The sequence below is a fragment of the Danio rerio genome, chromosome 4, assembly GCF_049306965.1.
Source record: "Danio rerio strain Tuebingen ecotype United States chromosome 4, GRCz12tu, whole genome shotgun sequence".
Taxonomy (NCBI): domain Eukaryota; kingdom Metazoa; phylum Chordata; class Actinopteri; order Cypriniformes; family Danionidae; genus Danio; species Danio rerio.
This window is the reverse complement of record NC_133179.1, coordinates 59445373-59468643: the sequence shown is the minus strand read 5'-3', so window position 1 is coordinate 59468643 and position 23271 is coordinate 59445373. Positions and strand designations below refer to the sequence as shown.

Sequence of the window (23271 nt, the reverse complement as noted above, 5' to 3'; positions counted from 1 at the left end):
CAGGCTGGTTTTAGAGGGGTTTTGGCCACTTTCAGGCTGGTTTCCAGCCATTTCCAGCCTGGTTTTAGCCTGTCAGGCTGGGAGATGACCAGCTAAAACCAGCTTGACCAGCCTAGCCAAGCTGGAAGTCCAGCCAAAACCTGCTATATCCAGCTTAAACCAGGCTGGTCAAGCTGGTTTTAGCTGAATTTGGCTGGTCATTTTCCAGCCTAAACAGCTAAGACCAGGCTGGAAATGGCTGGAAACCAGCCTGGAAGTGGCCAAAACCCCTCTAAAACCAGCCTGGTCGACCAGCTAAAACCAACCAACCAGCCTAGGCTGGTTTAAGCTGGATTTTTCAGCAGGAATGTGGCCGGGCATCCAGGCCATCACCAACTACACACCCAGCCAGTCCACACTCACAGACATCTCCTTCCTGAATGAGCGAAATGACTTTTATGCCCGCTTTGAAAGAGACAATAAAGAACCCTACACCAGGATCACTTCCTCCACCGACCACCCCCCTATCACACTCACCTCCTCAGAAGTACACACCGCACTGAGTTGGATCAATGTGCTTAAGGCTGCTGGACCAGACGGTATTCCTGGGCAAGTCCTAAAAACATGTGCAGAACAGCTCGCTGGGGTAGTCACAGACATTTTCAACCTGTCGCTTAACCTAGCAGCTGTGCCAACATGCTTTAAAGCCACCTCTTTTGTGCCAGTGCCCAAACACTCCAGCCCAACATGCCTGAATGACTACTGCCCTGTAGTACTCACACCCATCATCATGAAGTGCTTCGAGCTGTTGGTCCTGGCACATCTAAAAGACCATCCACACTGGACCCACATCAGTTTGCTTACCTTGGCAACAGGAGCACAGAGGATGCAGTCTCTATAGCACTGCACTCTGTACTCACACACCTGGACAATTAAAACACTGCACGAATGCTGTTTGTGGACTTCAGCTCAGCATTCAACACTGTCATACCCTCCAAGTTACTGATCAAACTAAGAGACCTGGATATCGACACATCACTCTGCAACTGGATTATGGACTTTCTGATTAACAGACCTCAGAATGTTAGATCAGGCCACATTTGCTCCACCACCGTCACACTCAACACTGGTGTACCACAGGGCTGCTGAGACCCTTCCTCTACTCCCTTTTAACCATCGACTGCAGGCCTGTGAACAGATCTAAAACCATCATCAAATTTGCAGATGACACCACAGTGATTGGTCTAATCAGCAACAATGATGAGACGGCCTACAGGGAGGAGATACAGCATCTGGCCACTTGGTGCACCGACAATAATTTGCTCCTTAACACCAACAAGACCAAGGAGCTCATTGTGGACTTCAGGAAGGGACGAACAGGCTCACATGATCCCATCCACATCAATGGGATGGCTGTTGAGCTCATCTCATCCTTCAAGTTCCTGGGGACCCACATCTCAAAGGACCTTTCCTGGACCAAAAATACCCCCAGTCTGATCAAGAAGGCTCACCAGCGCCTATTCTTCATGAACCAGAAGAAGACCCAGCTTTCATCAGCCGTCTTGGTGAACTTCTACCGCTGCACAATAGAAAACATCCTGACAAACTGCGTCACAGTCTGGTATGGAAGCTGCTCTGTTGCTGAGCGAAAGGCACTTCAGCGGGTGGTGAAAACTGCCAACGCATCACAGAAACCACACTGCCAGCCATAGAGGACATCCAAAGGAAACACTGTCTGCGCCAAGCACGCAGTATTCTGAAGGATACCTCTTACCCCGCTCACAGACTGTTTTCTCTTCTGCCCTCCGGCAGGCGCTTCAGGCTCCCCCGGACAAAAACCAGCAGACTGAGGAACAGCTTTTTCCCCAGAGCTGTCTCCCTCTTGAACTCTGCCCCACACTGACTCTTTTGCCCCCCCAATACACCCCCCACTCTCCTCTAACTTATACTCCTCACAATAACTGCACTGTTTACATTTGCACATTTAAAATTTGCACATATTCACCACATTGCACTGATTTACTTACTTGAACTGTACATACCCACTGCACATAGACATTTGTAATTATGTACACACAGTCTGTACATATACACTTTTAATCATGCTTATCTGCACACTACTTATTATTAGTAGCAACCTGTACATATATTCATATATTGTAACATATACACTTCTAATCATGCTTATGTATCTGCACACTACTGATTATTAATAGCAACCTGCACATATATTCATATATTGTAAATCTGTTAATAGCTAATCCAACCTGTATATAATGTTCATAGTATATCCATCTGTAAAAATCACTATAGGTTTTCTATAACTGCACTTTATAACTTATTCCTGTATCCTGCACTTGCTGCTATTGCACTGCTGGTTAGACCTAAACTGCATTTCGTTGCATTGTACTTGTACATGTGTAATGACAATAAAGTTGAATCTAATCTAATATATATAAATAATTTGTAAAGTATTTTCATATATCTGTGATAGGTTAAAACAGCACGAGGAATAAAGGTGTTCAATTACTCACTTCTGTGTGAGAATGACCCGAAACTCTGAGCGATGGCCAAGATCCAGCTGCTGCAAGACAGTCTGACTCCAGGACACATGCGAGGCTTTGCACTTGGTACAGATAAGGGTTTCTGTAACCATGTTGTACATCCTGTCGATGTCCAGAACCTGCCGTGCCCTTTTGTGCAGACCTCCACCTGTCAGCTGATGCTGTCCACATGCAGGATTAGGGCAAAGCACTTTGACGCTCCACAGCTTGTATGGCATCCACAGCAAAAGTGAATGACAGAAAAATCTGTCTGGAGCTGGAGCCTGATTGTATGTAAGTGCAGGCTGTGGAGGGTAATACCAGAGCTGGAGGTTGTCTCGAAGCTCTGGCTTTCCTTTGGACCCCATTTTAAAAAACCTGCTGGCAATCCACTTGTGGTCCTCTGGTGGCAAGGTTTCAGCCCAAAGGCGCGGAAGTGGAACAGCTGATGGAGCTTGCAACAATGACCCAGAAGGTGCAGTCTGTGAAGGAAAATAGATCAAACCTTTAGTCTGGTAATGTAAATGCACCTTACATATTTGAGTGAGTACCCTCACATGATATCATGATTATAATCTAAATACCTTTGATTTTAAGTGATTGTTTTTAAATACCTTATTATGTATTTCAATTCCAAAAATCATTAATAGAATTTCACCAATAAACATTTTCTTTAAAGAAGCAAAAGTATTTTCCAATACAGTTATTTCTCTTTTTCCTTTCTACGTCTTTTCCATCCATTTTCTTTTCTTTCACTACTGTGAACATAAAATATCAACAACAGGAGGCGTAATTTTTGTGATTCTTTGCTTTATTTTTTCCTCTCTTTATTTTGTTAACATTTATACATATATCAAGCTTAAATAATTAACATCAAGTCAATTTAATTGGCTGGTCTTAAAACCACTTTGTGTGAATTCAGCTGGGGCAGCAAATATGCAAACCAAATTACCTTTTTTTGGACAGAAAATATGAAATTACTTACTGAGAAAATGCCGGACGGCTCTGTGGAACTGGTCACTGCCGTAGTGTATGTGAGGACGGGGGCAGAAACTTGAAGGTCCTGTGTCTGTACAAACAAGCAGTGGTAGTCACAGCTCTCTTAGTTTACAGTTTGTTTTTTAACCTTTTATGTCCTGTTGATTTTAATTTATTTGCAGAGCATTCTGCTAACTACAATGCACAATCAAAAAAACTCGTTAATATTGCTGATAGGTTAATTAAACAAATACACAACATCTCTGGAAATTTTGGACTCGGGAAGCATATTGTAGCAGTAACTTTTATTTTTCCATCTTTGCACAATCGAGTAAAGTCACAAACAAAGTCATCAACCCGACTTTATCAAAATGAAGCTTTAGGGTTGATTATCATGATATGTCTGTTGTTATCGGGAGACGTTCATCCCTGCCCTGGTCCTCACTACGCTAAACCAGAGAATTTTTCGGATTTTATATCAAATCCCATATCCTCCCAATGGCATGCTGAGGGTCCAAGAGCGCTGCAGTTTGGTTACGTGCCGGGGTTTGGTGACGGTGTTTTGCCCGTGTGTAATCTGGAGATGGGTGTGGAGGTGGTGGAGGCCCGGCGGCTGGGCACTGCCGGCATGGATCGACGTTATGGATATTCCAGCCATCAGGAGTCCGTGTCTGATCCAGCTATCCTACAGGTACGCACTTTGGGTGGCGGTTCGTTACAATCTGGCTATGCTCATCACACTAACCTGCGTCGTTCTGTCTCGATGGATGCTTGTGGGGGGAGTGTCGCGGAGTGGGAGACGGGGTCGCCGGTGACTAAAGCTGAGGTCCCACTGCGACGGCGTGTCCGGGTGGAATCGTTGGACGCGGGCCTGGGTTCCGGATCGACAAGTGGAAGTGTTGGGGACTTTTGGAAAAGTTTGCGCATCTCAATGCCACTGTGGAATAAAGGGAACTCTGTGCCAAATGAGTTACCAAATAGTTTTACTTCTGTAAACGCTGGTTTAGTTATTCCACAAGTGTTTACAAAGCCTATGCAACATGTCAAAACGAGAACTATTAATCCAGCCATTCAAAAAAATAAGAAAAAAGGTTTTTTCAGACAGTTAATCATTCAAGAATAATTTGGGATCCTAAAGTAAAGCCAAGAGGTCTCTTAGGTGGTCATTTGAACGTACGAAGTATCATTTCAAAAAGTGATGAAATTCATCATCTTTTACTAGATTCTAACTTAGATTTTTTATGCTTATCTGAAACATGGCTTCATAAAAACTCACCGTCTGCAGCATTAGAAGTGCCTGGTTTTAAAATATTTAGAAAAGACAGAGTTGGTTCAAAGGGAGGTGGAGTTATGATTTATGTGAAATCTGGTATCCAGTGTAATGAAATTGTTTGGCCAAATGACACAGATCTGGAATGTATTGGTCTGAATCTTATACTATCGCCACAAATGTCTTTCACACTAATGGTAATTTATCGTCCTCCATCTTCAAATGTTAGTTTTTATGAAAACCTAAAACAAGTATTAAAACAGTGTAATTTTAGTAAAGAAGTCATTATTATGGGAGATTTTAATATTAATTGGGATGATAAAATAGTTAGAAAGCATCTCAAACAAATAACTGATCATTTTGATCTTCAGCAAATGATTAATGGGCCTACAAGATTAACCAATTCTACAAGATCACAAATGGATTTAATTTTTAGTAACAGAGCAGACAGAATTTTAAAAACATTTAATATGTTAACAGGCATATCTGATCACAATTTAATTTTAGTCGCCAGAAAATTATCTAGTAAGAGATTAAATTCTTTTGTTAGGAAACATGATTCTTATGGTGTTCCAAAACATAAACTAGATGATTTTAGAAGGGCCGTCCTTCAGATTGAATGGGATGAATTACTAACTGGAACTGATCAGGATGAGGATAGTCAAATTTTCACAAAAAAACTTGAAAGAACAATGACAGATTTTAGCTGTACTTTAAAGCCTAAAAACAAAAAACATACAGTCCCCTGGATGAACTCTGATATTTTAAAAATAATAAAAAAGCGGGATCTTGCTTTAAAAATTGCACATCGATCAAAGCTGACTCATGATAGACAACATTTCACTATGTTACGAAACAAGGTGGTAAAGTGTATGAGAAAAGCAAAGGCAGATTTTTTCCTGAGAATAATTAAAGAAGCAAGAGGTAACTCCAAATTAATATGGAACCAATTGAACTACTTAAAAGGAGATAAAAGAAAAGATAGGTCATCAATTGAATTAATGGTAAATGGGGAAATGATTAATAAGCCAGCTGATATAGCTGAAGTATTTAATAATTATTTTGTGGACTCTGTAGTTTCAATCACACAGTGTTTTTCTCCCAATTATTCAGAAGTTCATCAAGTAAATACAGTAGAACAAGCTTTTTCTCTAGGGTTAGTTTCCGAATCAGACGTCAACAGAGCAATTACATCTCTTAAATCATCCAGAGCAAAAGATATATTTGGGATGGATGTGATACTTTTAAAAAACATTAGTGAGTCTTTAGTAAAGCCGATCACCAAAATTATTAATCTGTCCATTTCTCAGGGGATGTTCCCCAGTGCTTGGAAATCATCTGTCATTGTGCCTATATTTAAAAGTGGCGATCCACACTCTTCAAGTAATTACAGACCTATCAGTATTTTACCTATAGTTTCAAAGATTGCAGAAAAACTGATAGCCACACAAATTACAAATTACTTAAATAATAGTTCTTTTGCTTTACATCCATTGCAGTTTGGCTTCAGAGCGAACTACTCAAGTGAGATGGCAAATTGCTACTTTACTGAAAAAGTAAAGTCTTTATTAGATAAGGGGGGTATCGTTGGGGCTGTGTTTCTTGATTTTAGGAAGGCTTTTGATACTGTAAATCATAGAATTCTCATGTCCAAATTAGTTGGTTTTAACTTCTCACCACAAACTTTAAAATGGATAGAATCTTACTTGTCTGGTCGCACACAGTGTGTTAATATACAAAATTACAAATCTGCCCCTCTAGGCATATCCACAGGTGTTCCACAAGGATCTATTTTGGGCCCTTTACTTTTTACTTTATATATCAATGATCTCCCATCTATGTGTCCTAACAATAACATACAAATGTATGCGGATGACACTGTTATATTTATTCATGGTAGTAGTGTGTTACAAGTTGCAGACAGACTCACAGAATCACTGGTACATCTTTCAGCCTGGTTAGATCAATGCTGTTTACAGTTGAACATCTCTAAAACCGTGTGTATGTTTTTTTCTAAGAATGGTAGGCTAAGTGTAGTACCAGATGTATTTGTATCAGGGGAAAGATTACAAGTTGTATCTGAGTACAAGTACCTTGGAGTTTTAATAGATTCAAAACTATCATTTCAGTCTCCGGTTAAAAATGTTTGTAACCGGGTCAAATTCAGTTTAGCAAATTTTAGATTTATTCATGATCAGATGTCATGTGAGGCTGCTCTAATCTATTATCACTCCATGATCATTTCTCACATCACTTATTGTTTAACCACTTGGTCCCAAGCCAGCATCACTACTCTGAAGCCACTTAAATCTTTATACAAACAATCCATAAAAACCCTTGATAAGAAATCAGTTCAATATCACCATTGTTTAATATTAAAGAAATACAACCTGCTTAGTTGGGAAAATTTAATTACATATGTACATATCTGTTTAATGTTTAAGACTCTACATAACCCGACTTCACCATTAAATCAGTTTATAAATATTAGAACAACTGCTCACCGAACTACTAGAGGAGGTGACAGAGGAGACTGCATTATTCCTCTCAAAAAAAGCAAATTCAGTCAATCTGTATTTTCAGTGAGAGCTGCTAGGGAATGGAACTCCATCCCACCCACAATTAGAAGATCATGCACTTTTCGTTCTTTTCAGTCTCATGTTAGAAATTGGTTATTGACAAATCAGCATTGTCAGCATTAGTACTGTATTCTTGACACATTTGTACTGTTGTCTTTGGCTTTTTGTCCTCTGCTCCCATCAGTCTGTTCTTTTTTTTCTTTTTTTCTTTTCTTTACTTTTTTAACTGTATTTCTTATGAAAGTGTATTTAATGTTTAATGTTGTGCTTCTATTTTAGGTGTGACTTTTTAACATTCTGTAAAGGGTCTACGGATGAAAAATAGCCATTCTTGGCTAATTCTGGCACATTTTACAGTAATGTTTATTAATGTGCATTGACCCTGTAAACAAATAAACTAAACTAAACTAAAATTACAGGCACGAGTCACTGACCGAAAAATGCCTCCGGGTCCCCGACCCTCTAATCGATATCAACGCAACCAGCAGAGCTGTCTTCAGGGACAGAAAGATACTGAGTCGAGGATCGAAGGGATCTGACGCGGCTTGTGTAGCGAGGGCGAGATCCTAAGAGGGCATGAGAGGGGGCGGGGTGGATTAATTTGCTTAACGCCCCTGAGGAACCGGATGATGAGGTTATGCATTCCCACGGTGCTGCCAGCCACCGTGTTATGAGAGCGGAGATGGCAGCCACGTAACCTTGAGAGTGGAGGGCGACAGCCAGCTTTCCAACTTCTCTCGGCGTAAAGAAAGCACAACGCTGATCTGGCAAATTACGGGGGTCTTCTCAGCGAGAGACACACCATTCAGTGAATAGACTCCACGTCAGGGCATAGGCGCGCTCGGGGAGGGGGCTCTAGCCCGAGTGACGGTATTAGCCACCGCAATCGGAGGTTACCTAAGTCTTCCTCGCGTCTAAAAATCTCCAAAGATCGGCGAGGGTGCCAGGTGGTGCCCTGTCCCTGAGAGAGTAGGTGCTCTCTCGAAGGGACTGCCAGGGGAGGGCTATCGCGAGGGAGAGCTCTGACATCCAGGTCCGGTTGAGCCAGAGGGGCGCAACCAGCAACCTATTCCTCGTCCTCCCTGACCTTGCACAGTAACTGCGCGAGCAGGCTCACTGGGGGAAACGCGTATTTGCGCGTGCCCCGAGGCCAGCTGTAAGCCAGTGCATCCGTGCCGAGAGCACTCGGTCAGGGAAAGAACAACTGGCAATGAGCGATCTCGGGGGAAGCAACAGATCGATCTGGGCTTCCCCGAATCACGCCCATATCAGCTGAACAGACTCGGGGTGGAGTCTCTATTCTCCAGGACGCAAGGCTGCCGTGAGAGTGCATCGGCTGCACGGTTGAGCTTGCCTGAATATGAATGGCGTGCAGCGATTTCAGCCGCGGATGACTCCAGAGGAGCAGACGGCGGGCGAGCTGAGACATGCGGCGAGAGCGCATACCCCCTATACGGCTGATATACGCCACCGCCGCCGTACTGTCCGTCCTGTCCAGCACGTGTTGCCGCTCCAGGACCGGAAAAAAACGGTGGAGAGCGAGGAACACTGCCAACAGCTCCAGGCGATATGCCAATGCAACTGGGTACCTTTCCACAGGTCCGCAGCCGCATGCCCGAAACGCACAGCCCCCCAGCCCGTGTTGGAAGCGTCTGCTGAAACGACATCAAGACTGGACGCCTGTCCTAGAGACACCCAGGCCTGTAGGAACGAGGGGTCGCTCCAAGGGCTGAGGGCGCGGCGACACAGCGCAGTAACAGAGACTCGGTGTGCGCGCGCGTGCCATGCGCGTCTGGGGACTCGATCGTGATCAGCCAGTACTGAAGTGGTCTCATATAGAATAATCCGAGCGGCATGAAGCGGCTGCGGATGCCATATGCCCCAGGAGCCTCTGAAATAGTTTCAGTGGGACCACTATTTTACTGTCGAGCTCTCTCAGACAGTACAGCATCAGCTGAGCGCGCTCTCCGCAGAGGCGCGCTGCCATGGTGACCGAGTCCAACTCCAGCCCGAGAGAAGAGATCCTCTGCACGGGGGCAAGTTTGCTCTTTTCTCGGTTGACCTGAAACCCCCACAGGTGGAAGTGCCAGAGCACTTTGTCTCTGTGCATAATCAATTGCTCCAAGAGAGGGCAAAAATCAGCCAGTCGTAAAGAAATCGAGTATGCAGATGCCCGCGAGCCGAAGGGGCGCTGAGGCACCCTCCGCGGGCTTGGTGAGGACCCACGGAGACAGAGAGAGCCCGAAGGGGAGGGCTTTGTATTGCCAAGCTCGACCTTCAAACGCAAACCGCAGAAACTGACGGTGGCGAGGAAGAGTGGAGACATAGAAATACGCGTCCATCAGGTCTAATGCTGCAGACCAACCCAGAGGACGAACGCACCGGAGGATGCGCTTCTGCGTGAGCATTCTGAATGGCAGCTTGTGCATGCAGCGGTTCAAAACGCGCAGATCTAGGATTGGCCGTGACCCACCGCTCTTTTTTGGCACGATGAAGTGTGGGCTGTAAAACCCGCTCTCCATCTCGGCTGGAGGGAGCGGCTCGATTGCATCCTTCGCCAGGAGGACAGCAATCTCCTCTCGCAAGACAGGGGCGGACAGGGGGCTGACCCTGGTAAATACACACCCGCGACATGGGGGGCCATTTCGCGAACTGAATCGCATAGCCGAGTCTGATTGTGCGTATGAGCCCCCGCGAAGAGCTGGCCCGCGCTAACCAGGCAGGCAGAGCTCCCGCTAATGGACTCATCGCTACAATCGCTGACGTACCAGCAGTGGGGCAGCGCAGAGTGGGTGTGCTGATCCGGGAAGCTCGCGGGTCCCACGGAAAAGCTGGAGGTGTGATATTTCCTCTCACTCCGAACCCGAGCTCCGGAGGGGAGGCTCGAGGGGTGGGAGAAAGGAGACCGTCCTCCCAGCGCTCGTGAGCCACTGGCGAAACGCACCGAATCTGCAAGCTAGAAAGCATAGCGTCCCAGACTGGCAGATTTCAGGCTGTCACATCTGGGGAAGTGAAAAGTGCCCTTTCATAATGTTTTCATGGCAGTAAAAAGTGCCGTTGGAAATGGGGCCCCGCCCTCCAGCGGGGAAAGAGCAAGTTCCCTCTTCTCCAGATGGCCTGTCCCAGGGACGCTTCGCGGTCCGTTGCCAGACTTAGCGGCGTTCTGGGCAGGGGGGCTGCCTGCTTCCGAGGTGCCCGACGCGCTCGCTTCGCCAGAGGCGTGTGCGGGGGCGGAGCAGCTCTCGTAGGCGGGCGCCTTCGGCGAGGAGCAGGTATGAATGGCACGGCGGGCGGAGCGGGCTACGGACCACCGATAAGACATCACCCACCAACTGCTCTCTCACCGCCTTGAATTCCTGGGTGAATTCACAGACGGTGTCGCCGAACATGGCTTGGGATATGGGAAAGTCAAGAAAGCGGACTTTGTCGACTTCGCGCATATCAGCCAGGGGTGGCGCTCCTGGATCACTAATGTGGACATCGTCCTCCCCAACGCACACGCAGCGGACTCAGTAGTCCGAAGAGCTAAGTCGGCGGCGGTGCGAAGCTCGTAAGCCTGGGTTGGACCCACCCTCGTGCAGCTCGGCCAGCGCCTGCGCTAGGTAGCGCTGGTAGGTGGCTATCGCATGCAAGGCGGAAGCAGCCTGGCCCGCAGCTATGTAAGCTCTAGCTCCGAGGGAGGTAGATAACTTACAGGCTTTGGATGGGAGACGAGGTGGACCCCGCCAAGAAGAGGCGCCGCGCAGATTTACCGCCATCGCGCACTCAACCTGAGGAATCACCACATACCCCCTGGCTGTTCCACCGTCAAGAGTGGTTAGGTTGGAGGGACACGCAGCACGAGCAGAAAAAAGTGCTTTACAAGACCGCGTGAGCCTACTGTGCACCTCCGGGAAGAAGGGAACGCCCCTCTAGTCGGTCCGGCCGCGGAGCTGGGGGATAAACCATCTCCAACCCACGGCCGAAGCAGCCCGGGAAAGCACGGCTAACATGTCCATTTCAGGATCCGTAGTGACAGCGCTCACCAGCCCGAAGGGGGCGAGCGGGTCTGGATATCATCGGACAATGAAAGCCCACCCTCCGACGCCGCGGTGGACGTCTGGTCTCCGGTGTCATCGGGCGTAAGGGCTACCATCTGTTAGACGGATCGCTTCCCCCGCCCGAAGCTTGGATGGAGCGCTTAGAGGAGCGGGAGGTCCGCGGGCCCGTGGGCGACGGATTATCTCTCGCTGAAACCCTCAGATCTGCCCGAGTGCCCGCTGCAGAGCAGGGGACAACTGGGGTGGTTCGCCCTTTTGCAAAGGCTAGCCGCGATCTTTACTGCGCAACAGTCATGGCATCGCAATGACGACATGAACTGCCCGCGAGCAGCGCATTAACATGCTGGACCCCCCAGACATGCAACGCAGTGCTCGTGCCCATCATCCGAGGACAGGAAACCACCGCATCCAGAAACGCACAGTCGGAGCGCCGTCCTGAAAAGGACGTGCTGCACGACTGTGTTGCTCTTTCTGTGAAGTTTGCAACTTTATACGCACCGCTCTGGAGGACCGGACCCAAAGAACGCCAGGCAAGGGAGAAACCCAGCTCGACCGTCTGCCGCTGCGTGTACACACTCTGGACCGGGAGAATGCTCTCGTTCGCTCAGAATCGCTGGTCACAGCAGGAGGAACCCTCATCGACTCGATCAGAAAGTCTCTGAAGCGAAAAGGATAGCGTCTGCTGGCGCCAGGTGAGCTTATATACTCAGTTGATTGCTTATGCCGCTCACCTGCGCAGGCTTGCGCTGCCAATTCATTCCTAATTGGCCCGTTCAATACTCTTTCAGACGAGTAGCTTCTGAACCGAACCTCCCAATGTGTGGATTTTACAATCAAATCCACTTATAGTGCTGGAGTTCCCCCCGAAGGGGAACAGAATAATTTCACATAATTGTGCAGTAAATATTCTAGTCTACAAGACTGCTTACTCTAAAGTCTTCTTCAGGCACATTCAGTCTGGTTTATGGATCTTATTTCAGCTACATTTGTTTCTCTAAAACCTACTAACCACACATAATATTTATTTCTAAAACACCAGCATGTACATCAATATTTCTCACATATTATTGTAGCTCAGTTTGTGCTGAACACAAATGAAACACATGTTGGCCAGTTCTGTGTAATAAGCAGCTGGAATAAGCACAGATGTCAGGGCATGTCAAAACATCTCAGGGGCCAAAATCACCTCAGACCCCTGAGGGTTAACTACAGGTATAGTATGAGCAGTGTGAAACACAATCACTGATAAACCAGAATTCCTGTTATCTGGGGTTTAGTATCACCCAGGGTTAACATGTTCAAGCATGAAGAGCTCTAATATGAAACTGTCTGACTGTAGTTATTGTAGAGTGGAGAATCATTTACCTCAGTGTCTCCAGTTTACAGTGTTGACTCTTCAGTCCATCAGAGAGAAGCTTCACTCCTGAATCCTGCAGGTCATTGATACTCAGGTCCAGCTCTCTCAGCACACAGTTTGAGGATTGTAGAGCTGAAGACAAACTCTCACAGCACTGAACAGTGAGATTACACATGACCAATCTGAGAAAGAAGAACACACATTACTAAAAACACACTGTTAATGTGATCTGCCTGATGTAACAAAACAAAAATTTATTCAATCAATCAATCAATCAATCAATCAATCAATCAATCAAGCAGGCGTTTAAACTCAGACCTCAGTGTATCCAGTTTACAGTGTTGACTCTTCAGTCCATCAGAGAGCTTCTTCATTCCTGAATCCTGCAGGTCATCGTTACTCAGGTCCAGCTCTCTCAGCACACAGTTTGAGGATTGTAGAGCTGAAGACAAACTCTCACAGCACTGAACAGTGAGATTACACATGACCAATCTGAGAAAGAAGAACACACATTACTAAAAACCACACTGTTAATGTGATCTGTCTGATGTAACAAAACAAAAAAAAAAAATCAATCAATCAATCAAATAATCAATCAATCAATCAGGTGTTTAAACTCAAACCTCAGTGTGTCCAGTTTACAGTGTTGACTCTTCAGTCCATCAGAGAGCTTCTTCACTCCTGAATCCTGCAGGTCATTGTTACTCAGGTCCAGCTCTCTCAGCACACAGTTTGAGGATTGTAGAACTGAAGATAAACTCTCACAAGAATCGGCAGTGAGTTTACATGTCATCAATCTGAGAAAGAGCACACATTATTAAAAACACACTGTTAATGTGATCTGTCTGATGTAACAAAACAAAAAATCAAAAAATCAATCAATCAATCAATCAATCAATCAATCAATCAATCAATCAATCAATCAGGTGTTTAAACTCAGACCTCAGTGTGTCCAGTTTACAGTGTTGACTCTTCAGTCCCTCAGAGAGCTTCTTCACTCCTGAATCCTGCAGGTCATTGTTACTCAGGTCCAGCTCTCTCAGCACACAGTTTGAGGATTGTAGAGCTGAAGACAAACTCTTACAGGACCGAACAGTAAGTTTACAGAACTGTAGCCTGTGTAGAGGACAAACACAATATGTATGTGTTAATCTGGAGTGTTTGATAGTCTGAAGCACATCTGACTGTAGTGACTGGTTTAACTTCACTAGTTAGTGAGCACATCTGCTGATTTTAGCTTTAAATAGTATTAATGTCGATAAAACACAAATGGCTTCCTTCAGATGTTCCAATAGCACAACTCTTTATTAAACACCTAACACTGCAAAACAGGATTTTTTAAAATTGTTTTATTTATTATTATTTTAATGAACAAACTAATGACAATAATCTTCTGTAGCATCTTTAAAAGTTACATCTTAAAGCAATTTTCAGACTAAAGTGAAACAGATGCATATGGGACAGAAATGTAGAAGATAAATAAATATATTCATTGTTGTTTGCTGCTTGTGTGTTTTTGTTTCTAAAGATTCCTCCATGTCAGTGATCAGGACTGTCTGCTCTGTAATCTTGCCTGCAGCTTCTCAGCCTTATCCAGCCATGTCCACCATTTCAGTTGTCTTTAGTACAGCAGTTTCAATCTTCTCCAGTACATCAGACACAGTTTCTACGCTAACAGTATGTTGTAGCGAGGACATAAACAAGGATGTCAACAACGGGAAATGCTGTTTGGCACTGCTAACAATTAAGCCAAAAATGCATATTTATCCATCAAACCGCTGTAAACACACATAATATCAGGGCTGAAGTGGGACTTCTTTTCAGCCCTGGAGTTTCAAGCCTTAGACCGGCCCACCTCAGTTCACGACTGACTATGTTAAAATAAGGACAATTTACAAGTCAGTTTCTAATTACACTATCACGTCTTTTTTTTTGAGAAAACAGCTGCATTAGAACTTCAAATGTTCAACAACCCTAACAGTATTATGTCTTAACAATAAAAATGAAGAAAAAAAATAAATAAATATTCAGACGAGGATCAAACCCGTGTCCGCAGTGTCATAAACTAACGTGCTAACCACTGTACCACAAAAGCTGTGCTGTTAAAGGTGGCCCGTCTGAATTATATCATCATTAACCAGGCTGCGAGAAAATAGATAAAAAGAGCAGAGCTGCGGTAAAATAATGACTGTGGTCAAGTAAAAAAAAATAATTAATTTAAAAAGTGTGACTGCTGAGAGCAACAGATTCTGGAGCTAGGGACACCGGCCCTCGCGGCCAAAAAACGGACCGGCCCACCGGGAATTCTCCCGGTCCTCCCGATTAGCCAATCCGGGCCTGGACAATATTCAGCACCGCTGCAGTGTCTCTCTATGCAGACGCTTTCTCTGCATTCTACATCTCAGATAACTAACACTCTAAAGATATGAGAATGTTTCATATGACTCACACACGCTTATTCTGAATATATGTGACAGACTCTTGTCAGATGATATTTTAGAGAGCAGGCGTGAGCTTCAGCCCTGTTCTCTGTGTCATTTTCTGTCTGATTCAGGCTCACACTGATACGGCTAACAGCTACTCTGACTGATAGGATTTACACAGCGCAAAAGTGCATGCTTGTAGAGCCGTGACACTTTTCCTGGTGACGTGGAGCCGATCTGCAAATCACAGCACAATACGTTAGCTGACCAATCAGAGCCTCTTGAGGACGGGCCTTTCAGAGGAACTAGGACATATGACATTGTTCTTCATGTTAGATGAGTAGCTGTATGTAGTCAAAGTCAGATATATGAAAAATAAGCTGATTTTCTACAAATGAAGCATGAGCACACATCGCATTGCATTCTATCAACACAACCAAGCCTTAAAAACACACTCTAGACCCCCCTTTAAGGACATCCAGGCAGTCTAGAGGTGTTTGAAACCTCCAGAAATGTGGGCTCGCATCATCATGGAGGGTTTCACCAGCTCCACTATAGCTCTGTGCTCCTGCTGTTTATCCTGATCAACTCAACTCAATTTATTTCTAGAGCACTTTCAACCAACCACAATGGCTACCAAAGTGCTGTACATAAAACACAGAAAACAAGCAAGCATACAAGAAACCAAATACATCAACTCACAACACACGAGTAAAAGCTGAAAAAAATAAGTGTTTCAGTGACCTCTGAAAAGACTCGAGAGTTGGAGAAGTTCTTAAGGAGAGTGGAAGATCGAGCCAGAGTCTTGAAGCTGCTACTGAAAAAGCTCTATCACCTCCACACATCACGAGTGGTCGTGGAACTTGCAAATAGAGTCGATCCTTAGTGTGAAGAGATCTCACAGGTTGGTGTATATTAATTACCACAGAAATATACTCAGGGGCCATGGAGGGATTTACAGAGGGATTTAAACTGGATCGACAGCCAGTGTAGAGAAACCAGTACAGGTGTAATGTGCCTTTTCTGTGCCTGTTAAAAGCCTGGCAGCTGAGTTCTCCAATCTCTCATATCAGCCAAACAATTTAACAAAGCCTGAAGGGAGGATTGATTTGAGAGTCATCAGCATATAGATGGTAATTTATGCCCTGCTTTTCAAAACAATTCCCAACGGAAATAAGTAAAGGGAAAACAAAACTGGACCCAATATCGAGCCCTGCAGTACCCCACACATTAATTGAATGACAGAAGAACAAGAGTTGCCCAAACTGACTGATGTAGTTCTATACTTCAGATATGAAGAGAACCAGTCCAAGGCTAGACCCTGGATACCAGCGTGTTCTCTAAGCTGATCAATGAGGATGTCATGATCCACTGTATCAAAAGCAGCAGTGAGATCCAATATTAGAAGAAGAACAGGGCTACCTGAACCAACCTCCAGCAAGACATCATTTAAAACCCACTATAGAGCGGACTCTGTGATATGACCAACTCTAAACTGACTGAAATTTATCAAAAACGTTATTATTAAACATGAAATCATTCAGCTGTACAGACACAATCCTCTCTAAAACCTTTGAGATAAAAGCCCTGATCCACAGGATCTGCCCTGGTTTACTGTCCAGTAGTCCCTGCCTTGGCAATCTTCCCCATGTCTTTTTATGACAGCTAAACACCATTAGCTATTGACCTACATGGTAGGAAAAACAACTGGTGTGTAAGTCAATGGTTACAGGATTCAGCTTTCTTCAAATTATCTTCTTTTATGTTCAACAGGAAAAAAACAAAGTTTTAGAATGGTTTATAACCATGAAGAGTGGGTAAGTATTAGTAAATTCACTTTTTGGGTAAACTATCACTTACACAACCACTGCCAAAACCTGAATCTGAATGGTTTTTAAAAAACACTAAAACATTACATAATGAACAATTATTAATGTATTTTGCAGTTTAGTTGATATCAATATTGTGCATGTTCATTAACATGATGTCATGTCATTTCTTATTTTCATACGCTTATCCATGGCCGGGTCGCAGGGGCAGCAGTCTTAGGAGAGAACCCTAGACTTTCCTCTCCCCAAACACTTGCACCAGCTCCTCCGGGTGGATCCTGAGGCGTTCCCAGGCCAGCCGAGAGACATAGTCCCTCCAGCGTGTCCTGGGTCTTCGCCGAAGCCTCCTCCCGGTGGGACAGATGCCCGAGCCAACTCAGCTGACTTCTGCTGTTCAGTGTTTGAACTGTCAGCAGTGAAAAGTAAACCACACTGAACTGAACTAAACTGAAATTCAACACAAAACTGAACTGACACTGTTTCAATTTACTATGATCTTCTACGTGAACCTGCTTTGACGTAATCTACATTGTAAAAGTGCTATAGAAATAAAGATGAATTGAATTGTCGATGTGGAGGTGCAGTGGCTCTACTCTGAGCTCCTCCCATATGGCAGAGCTCCAGACCCTGGCTGTTTCTCAATATGCGTTCTTCAGCGGTCTTGTATCCTCGTGTTCTCGTGCAACGTCATCATCAGCTGCCTAAGTTCAGTTCCAATACTCAAGACCGCAGGTACGGAGGACGCGTGAAACTTCCCGGATGTGTTCTTGATATCGAGGACGCACCGACGCAGACTTCAGCAGCGAGCTCGCTCTGGAAGTCCCAGAAGTCATTGCGACTGGAGGTGGGAAGCCCAGCATTTTATTTAGATTTATTATTAAAGTTCAGAGATATTACTTATTTACCTCAGGAGTTTCCCTAAATGAAACGGTGAAAGTAAACATTAACATGAACATCTTAATAAAGGAATAAACACATTAAGGGTGTTTGTTTGATGAAATTCGTATTAAAATTTGTTTTATTTATATTGTGCAGAGTATATTTATAATGTTTTTATGCAAAGTATATATTTTGAAGAGGGGGGAAACAATAAATCGTTGTATGAGTGCTGTAATGTTTAAATAATTTCCATTTAAAACGCGTGAAGGTCAAATGACCATCAGGAAGAACGCAGCATCCCATTTCTCAAAGGACGCGTTCTCTGCCCTCGCGGTCTCCTGAGTTCGTCCTTCCGAGGACACCTGGCAAGACCGCACTCTACAAGAACACAAGTCCATTCTCTGCGTTCTTGGAATTGAGAAACAGCCCCTGTCTATAAGGGTGCGCCCTGCAACCCTGCGAAGCAAACTCATTTTGGCTGCTTGTATCCAAAATCTTGTCCTTTCGGTCATGACCTAAAGCTCATGACCATTAACATAATATACTGTATTATTTAAATTCAGGAAATGTCTACTTTTTAGATGAAGAAAAAAAGGACAATGACTTACAGAGCTCTTTTGGAGGTTTTGATGACTGCCGATGGTCTGATGAGACACTCGTCTGATCTCTGGAATTTCTGAAGCTCAAACTCCTCCAGCTCCTCCTCTGAGGTCAACAACACAAAGACCAGAGCAGACCACTGGGCAGGTGAAAGGCGAGCAGATGACAGACTTCCACGACTGAGGTGAGACTGAATCTCTTTCAGCAGAGTTTGGTCGTTCAGTTCATTCAGACAGTAGAACAGATTGATGGATCTCTCTGGAGACAGATTCCCTTCAAGTTTCTGCTTGATGTAGGCAATTATTTCCTTTTTGCTCTGGTCTCTGTCATCCTGCTGTGTCAACAGGCCTCGTAAGAGTTGTCGATTGGACTGGAGTGACAGACCGAGAAGGAAGCGAAGGTAAAGGTCCAGATGTCCATTCTCACTTTCCAGAGCCTTGTCCACTGCTGTCTTCAGCAAATCAATCATGGACTCATCTCTGCTTTTTACTGCTTGTTTCTTGTCTCTGTCTAGAGTCAGATGTTGATAAAGGGCTGCAATGAACTCCTGAATGCTCAAGTGAAGAAAGCAGTACATGGTACCAAGAATGATTCCCGTTTCCTCCTTAAAGATCTGGGTACACATGCCTGAGTACACCGATGCCTTATAGACGTCAATGCCACAGTCTGTCAGATCGCTCTCATAGAAGATCACATTGTTTCTTTCCAGCTGCTAGAAGGCCAGTTTCCCCAGTGAAAGGATGAGCTTTGGATCCCAGGTGACATCTGCTGTGTTTTCTCCATCATACTTTCTTCTGCTCTGCTGGATCTGAAAGCGGAGAAAGTGTGTGTACATCTGTGTCAGAGTCTTGGGAGATTCCTGCAGTGTTTCAGCATGAGCCCTGTGTTTCAGTTTCAGTATGTTCTGGAGAACAGTGGCTGAAATCCAGCAGAAGACTGGGATGTGGCACATAATAAAGAGACTCTTTGACTGTTTAATGTGATCAATGATTTCTCTGGCCTGATTCTGATCTGTGAGTCTCTTTCTGAAGTACTCCTCCTTTTGGGCATCATTGAATCCTCGTATCTCTGTCAGCCGGTCGATACAGTCAGCAGGAATCTTACTGGCAGCTGCTGGTCTGCTGGTGATCCAGATGAGAGCAGAAGGAAGCAGATTTCCCTTGATGAGGTTCGTCAGGAGAACATCCAGAGAGACTGCTGAAGATACATCACGACACGTCTCATTACCAGCAAAGTTCAGAGGAAGACGACATTCATCCAATCCATCAAGGATGAACAGGTCTTTGAATCGTGTGCTTCTTGTAAGGTTCAGTCCTTTAGTCTCTGGGAAAAACTGAGTTATGAGGTCTTTTAAACTTTGTCTTTCTTTCTCTTTTAAGTTCATCTCTCTGAATGGAAGAGGAAATATGAAGCTGATGTCTTGATTTTCTTTCCCTTCAGCCCAATCCAGAACAAACTTTTGCACAGAGACCGATTTCCCGATGCCAGCAACTCCTTTTGTCAGGACAGTTCTGATCTGCTCATCTTGTTCAGCTGCTTCAAACAAATGTTTGCATTCAACCTGTATCTCTAGTGACTGATGACGTCTGGAAGCAGCTTCAATCTGTCTGATCTCATGTTCAGTGTTGACCTGTTCACTCGCACCCTGAGTGATATAGAGATCTGTGTAGATGGTATTCAGAAGTGTGGAGTCTCCTTGCTGAGCAATTCCTTCAAACACACTTTGATATTTCTTCTTCAGGCTACATTTAAGCTGATTAATGAAGGACAGCTCACCTAAACACAGGAGCAAAGAAACAGAGAGATTTAGTCTTGACTTTTCCAGCTATATTAGTAAGTGTCAGTCTGACTGATGGTCATGAGTCTCTTACCCTGGAGAGTATCAGCAGCTTGATCTTGCTTCATCTCTCTCAGGAAGAAGAGAGTGAGATCAAGAGCTGCTTCTGTGATAATGCTTCTGTTCTCAATAAACTCCTTTACAAACTCTTGTCTGTTTTTGTCTTGTAAGATTTTCCTAAAGTTTTCCAGTTGATTCTTCAGAAATCTGATCATTTTGCTCTCAAGATTCTATGAGTGAAGAAAAGAGAAGATCAATGTTTAAATAAAACATTCGTTAACATACAGTTGTACGTCCACAAACTACTCAATAAAGACAAAAAGACATTATAATATGAGTCTGTTGAACGCTTGATTCTGATAAACTTTGTAAGGTGTTGTTATTTTCAGATAAACACACAGCTAAAGCAGATTTGGCATGTTTTGAGCACATGTCAGTTCCATATCTCTACACTGAATGATTCCAGTAACTTCACAGTCAAACATCACATCAAAACACACAGAAAGCTTTGGATTTGTAAGAAACTAGTTTCACACACAGGAGAAGTTTGAGGACAAAAACCTGACAAATGTCTGGAACACAACATGGTGGCTTTAGCTGTGGGATCATCAGCATCCCAGCAAACATATCTCAATTATTACATTTATATTTAAAAGAAGTCTAATAGATGTTTAACAACAGCCCAAAACTAGACTAGTCATCAGATATGCAGCAGTGCGAATCTGTCTGATCTGTGTGTTTGATGACTAGTCTAGTTCTGGACTATAGTTAGATGTTTAGTAGATTTTTAGGTGTATCAGCTTAAATTTAGCCTTTTTTGGTCTGGCTATCATTGTTTAGACATCGAATAAAAATTGCAGAATAATCCACTCTGGTCTGTTGAATTATTAGAAAATAATACATAATAAATGTGTAACGTGTGTGAACTATTTGCGAATAATTCAATGAACTGCAGTCAATTATTCCTCACTTAACAAATACTTTTTAATTCTTAACATCTTTAATTACATGAAAAATACCAGTTACAAATGAAATGTGTTGCTGAAGCAGGAACTCTTTTCCAGTAAACATTTTCTGTGTTATATTTACAGTTTAAATATGAATCAAAATGAGCTTTTCCTACCTGGAAGATCCACTGGAGATTGTCTGAATAAGAAACTAAATCGGCCACTAGGTGTCTGTAAATGAGTTAAAGTCATTGAGTCATTTGATTCATTCACACTACTAATTCATTCAGAAGTGATTCTCTTTACTGGATTGTTGGTTCACAATAATATGCCTGAAACAATCCATGTGTGATCAATAATGTAAAACACAATATACCTTCTGGCAGATGATGGTGTTTTCTCTCCGAGGTCTGATGGTTTATCTTTAGACCGGTCACTCTTCAGAGACACAGAGCTGGACACACGTAATCCTGATCTCACACTGAACACACAAACACACCAGAGGAATAAACTGCAGGACAAACTTCATTCTCCTTAGTACACCTTGTATTAAGACTGACAGATGAGACAATTATTGGGAAAAAACACATTTCACCCAACACCAAACTAGCACAAAGTAACTCTTAGCTCAAGGTCAGGCTGATCAGGGGCCTCATGTATCAACGCCGCGTACGCACAAAAACTTTGCGTACGCCAGGTTTCACGCTCACAATCGCTCACGTTTGGATTTACTAACAATGAACTGAACGTGGGAATGTGCGCAGGTTCACGGCAGCTTTCTGGCAGGCGTACGCACATTTTTTGTGCGTGTCTGTTTTATTTCCATTGGCGACTCCTAGAGGCAGTTGTGTAAAATTCTTCTCTACAAAGTGTCTGATCCTTGCAATGGCAGCTGTATGAGACGGGTTCATATAGTAGGTATGTAAGATTTCCATACCATACAGTTGACCAGCTAAACATTAAAGCACAATTTGCAGCGGTCGCCTGTTTTCCCAATGTAATCTGAGCTATCTACTGCACGCACATTGCTATAAAGACACTATCTGAAGATGAATTTGCATGCGTGAATCAGAAACATTTCCATTCAATAAATGTGCAAATAAAATATGATGCACAAACTTATTAATGATTCCTACTTGTCTTTCTCGTGATAAATAGTGGGCAAAATCTGATATGTAGCGGGGGAAAAAAGAAGAAAGAATTCATCAGACGCTGGATTCGTACCGAGATTGTGCTCGACCGTGTCAGTGCATGATCATATGCTTCTTATGAGGTGCGCCACTGACACTGCTAAGGGTACTGCAACATTTTACAGATATAAATGTAGGGACCCCTAAAATATTCTCAGATTATAATATGTTTTTTTGTTTATTTCTAACTGTGTGTAAGTAGTTAATCCAGCAACATTTGATTTTGTATTTTTATGACACAACATATTCATAGAGAGCACTATTTTGCTGGTCAGTTACTGTTCCTTTAAGATGACATCATAACGTAAGCTGCGTGAGAGAGCGAGAGAAAAAAAAAGAGAGAAGCCTCGTGAGAAGCAGCTGCAGATCGTCCTATGTGTTTTCATAGTTGGGAGACGATATATTGGTAATTTTAAGTCTTCAAAGTGAAAGTAAAAGTGACTGGGACTCAGCTCGTTTTATTTGCTTTTCTCTCTGTGGAGTTTTCGCTTTGCGATCGTCGTGTATCACACGAGTGTATGCTCTCAGCTGAGGACACCATGCTCGTAGCATAGCCGCTAACGCTAATGACATTTACCTGAGTGAACAGTGACTGTGCTGATTGAGTTGGTGGTGATGCTGCTCTGAACTGGACAGACCTGTTTCAGCGCTGGACGTGGAATTATCGCGTGGGACAGCGGTAAATCGGAACTTTGTGCAGGAGGGATTTCATTATATGTTTGGCTTTCATCGGATGGACGTAAGTGACATCATCATTGCATTTTGAGAGATCGTTCTGAAACAATACAACTGTGAATGTGCACCAACGAACTGGGCCCCA

At 43.9% G+C, this 23271-nt stretch overlaps 4 protein-coding genes across 4 annotated transcripts in view; 1 reads left to right on the top strand and 3 right to left on the bottom strand.

The window, feature by feature from the left end:
- LOC137491106 (uncharacterized) overlaps positions 1 to 23271 on the top strand; it is a 1257671-nt gene that overhangs the window by 746075 nt on the left and 488325 nt on the right. The gene's annotated exons all lie outside the window — the stretch shown is intronic.
- The window catches only part of LOC100329723 (uncharacterized), a 399138-nt gene that overhangs the window by 313012 nt on the left and 62855 nt on the right, over positions 1 to 23271 (bottom strand). The gene's annotated exons all lie outside the window — the stretch shown is intronic.
- On the bottom strand, positions 446 to 20139 carry LOC137491128 (NLR family CARD domain-containing protein 3-like). The gene is made up of 7 exons (XM_068220230.2): positions 18486 to 20139; positions 13689 to 13862; positions 13370 to 13543; positions 13065 to 13238; positions 12755 to 12928; positions 3508 to 3591; positions 446 to 3004 (listed from the first exon to the last, which is right to left on the bottom strand). Exons 1-6 carry the CDS (start codon positions 19100 to 19102, stop codon positions 3540 to 3542), a joined length of 1365 nt encoding a protein of 454 aa, XP_068076331.2. The 5' UTR covers positions 19103 to 20139; the 3' UTR covers positions 446 to 3004; positions 3508 to 3539.
- Positions 19102 to 22992, bottom strand: LOC137491444 (NLR family CARD domain-containing protein 3-like). Its single transcript, XM_068220635.2, has 5 exons — positions 22964 to 22992; positions 21638 to 21742; positions 21438 to 21492; positions 20349 to 20544; positions 19102 to 20253 (listed from the first exon to the last, which is right to left on the bottom strand). Exons 1-5 carry the CDS (start codon positions 22990 to 22992, stop codon positions 19190 to 19192), a joined length of 1449 nt encoding a protein of 482 aa, XP_068076736.1. The 3' UTR covers positions 19102 to 19189.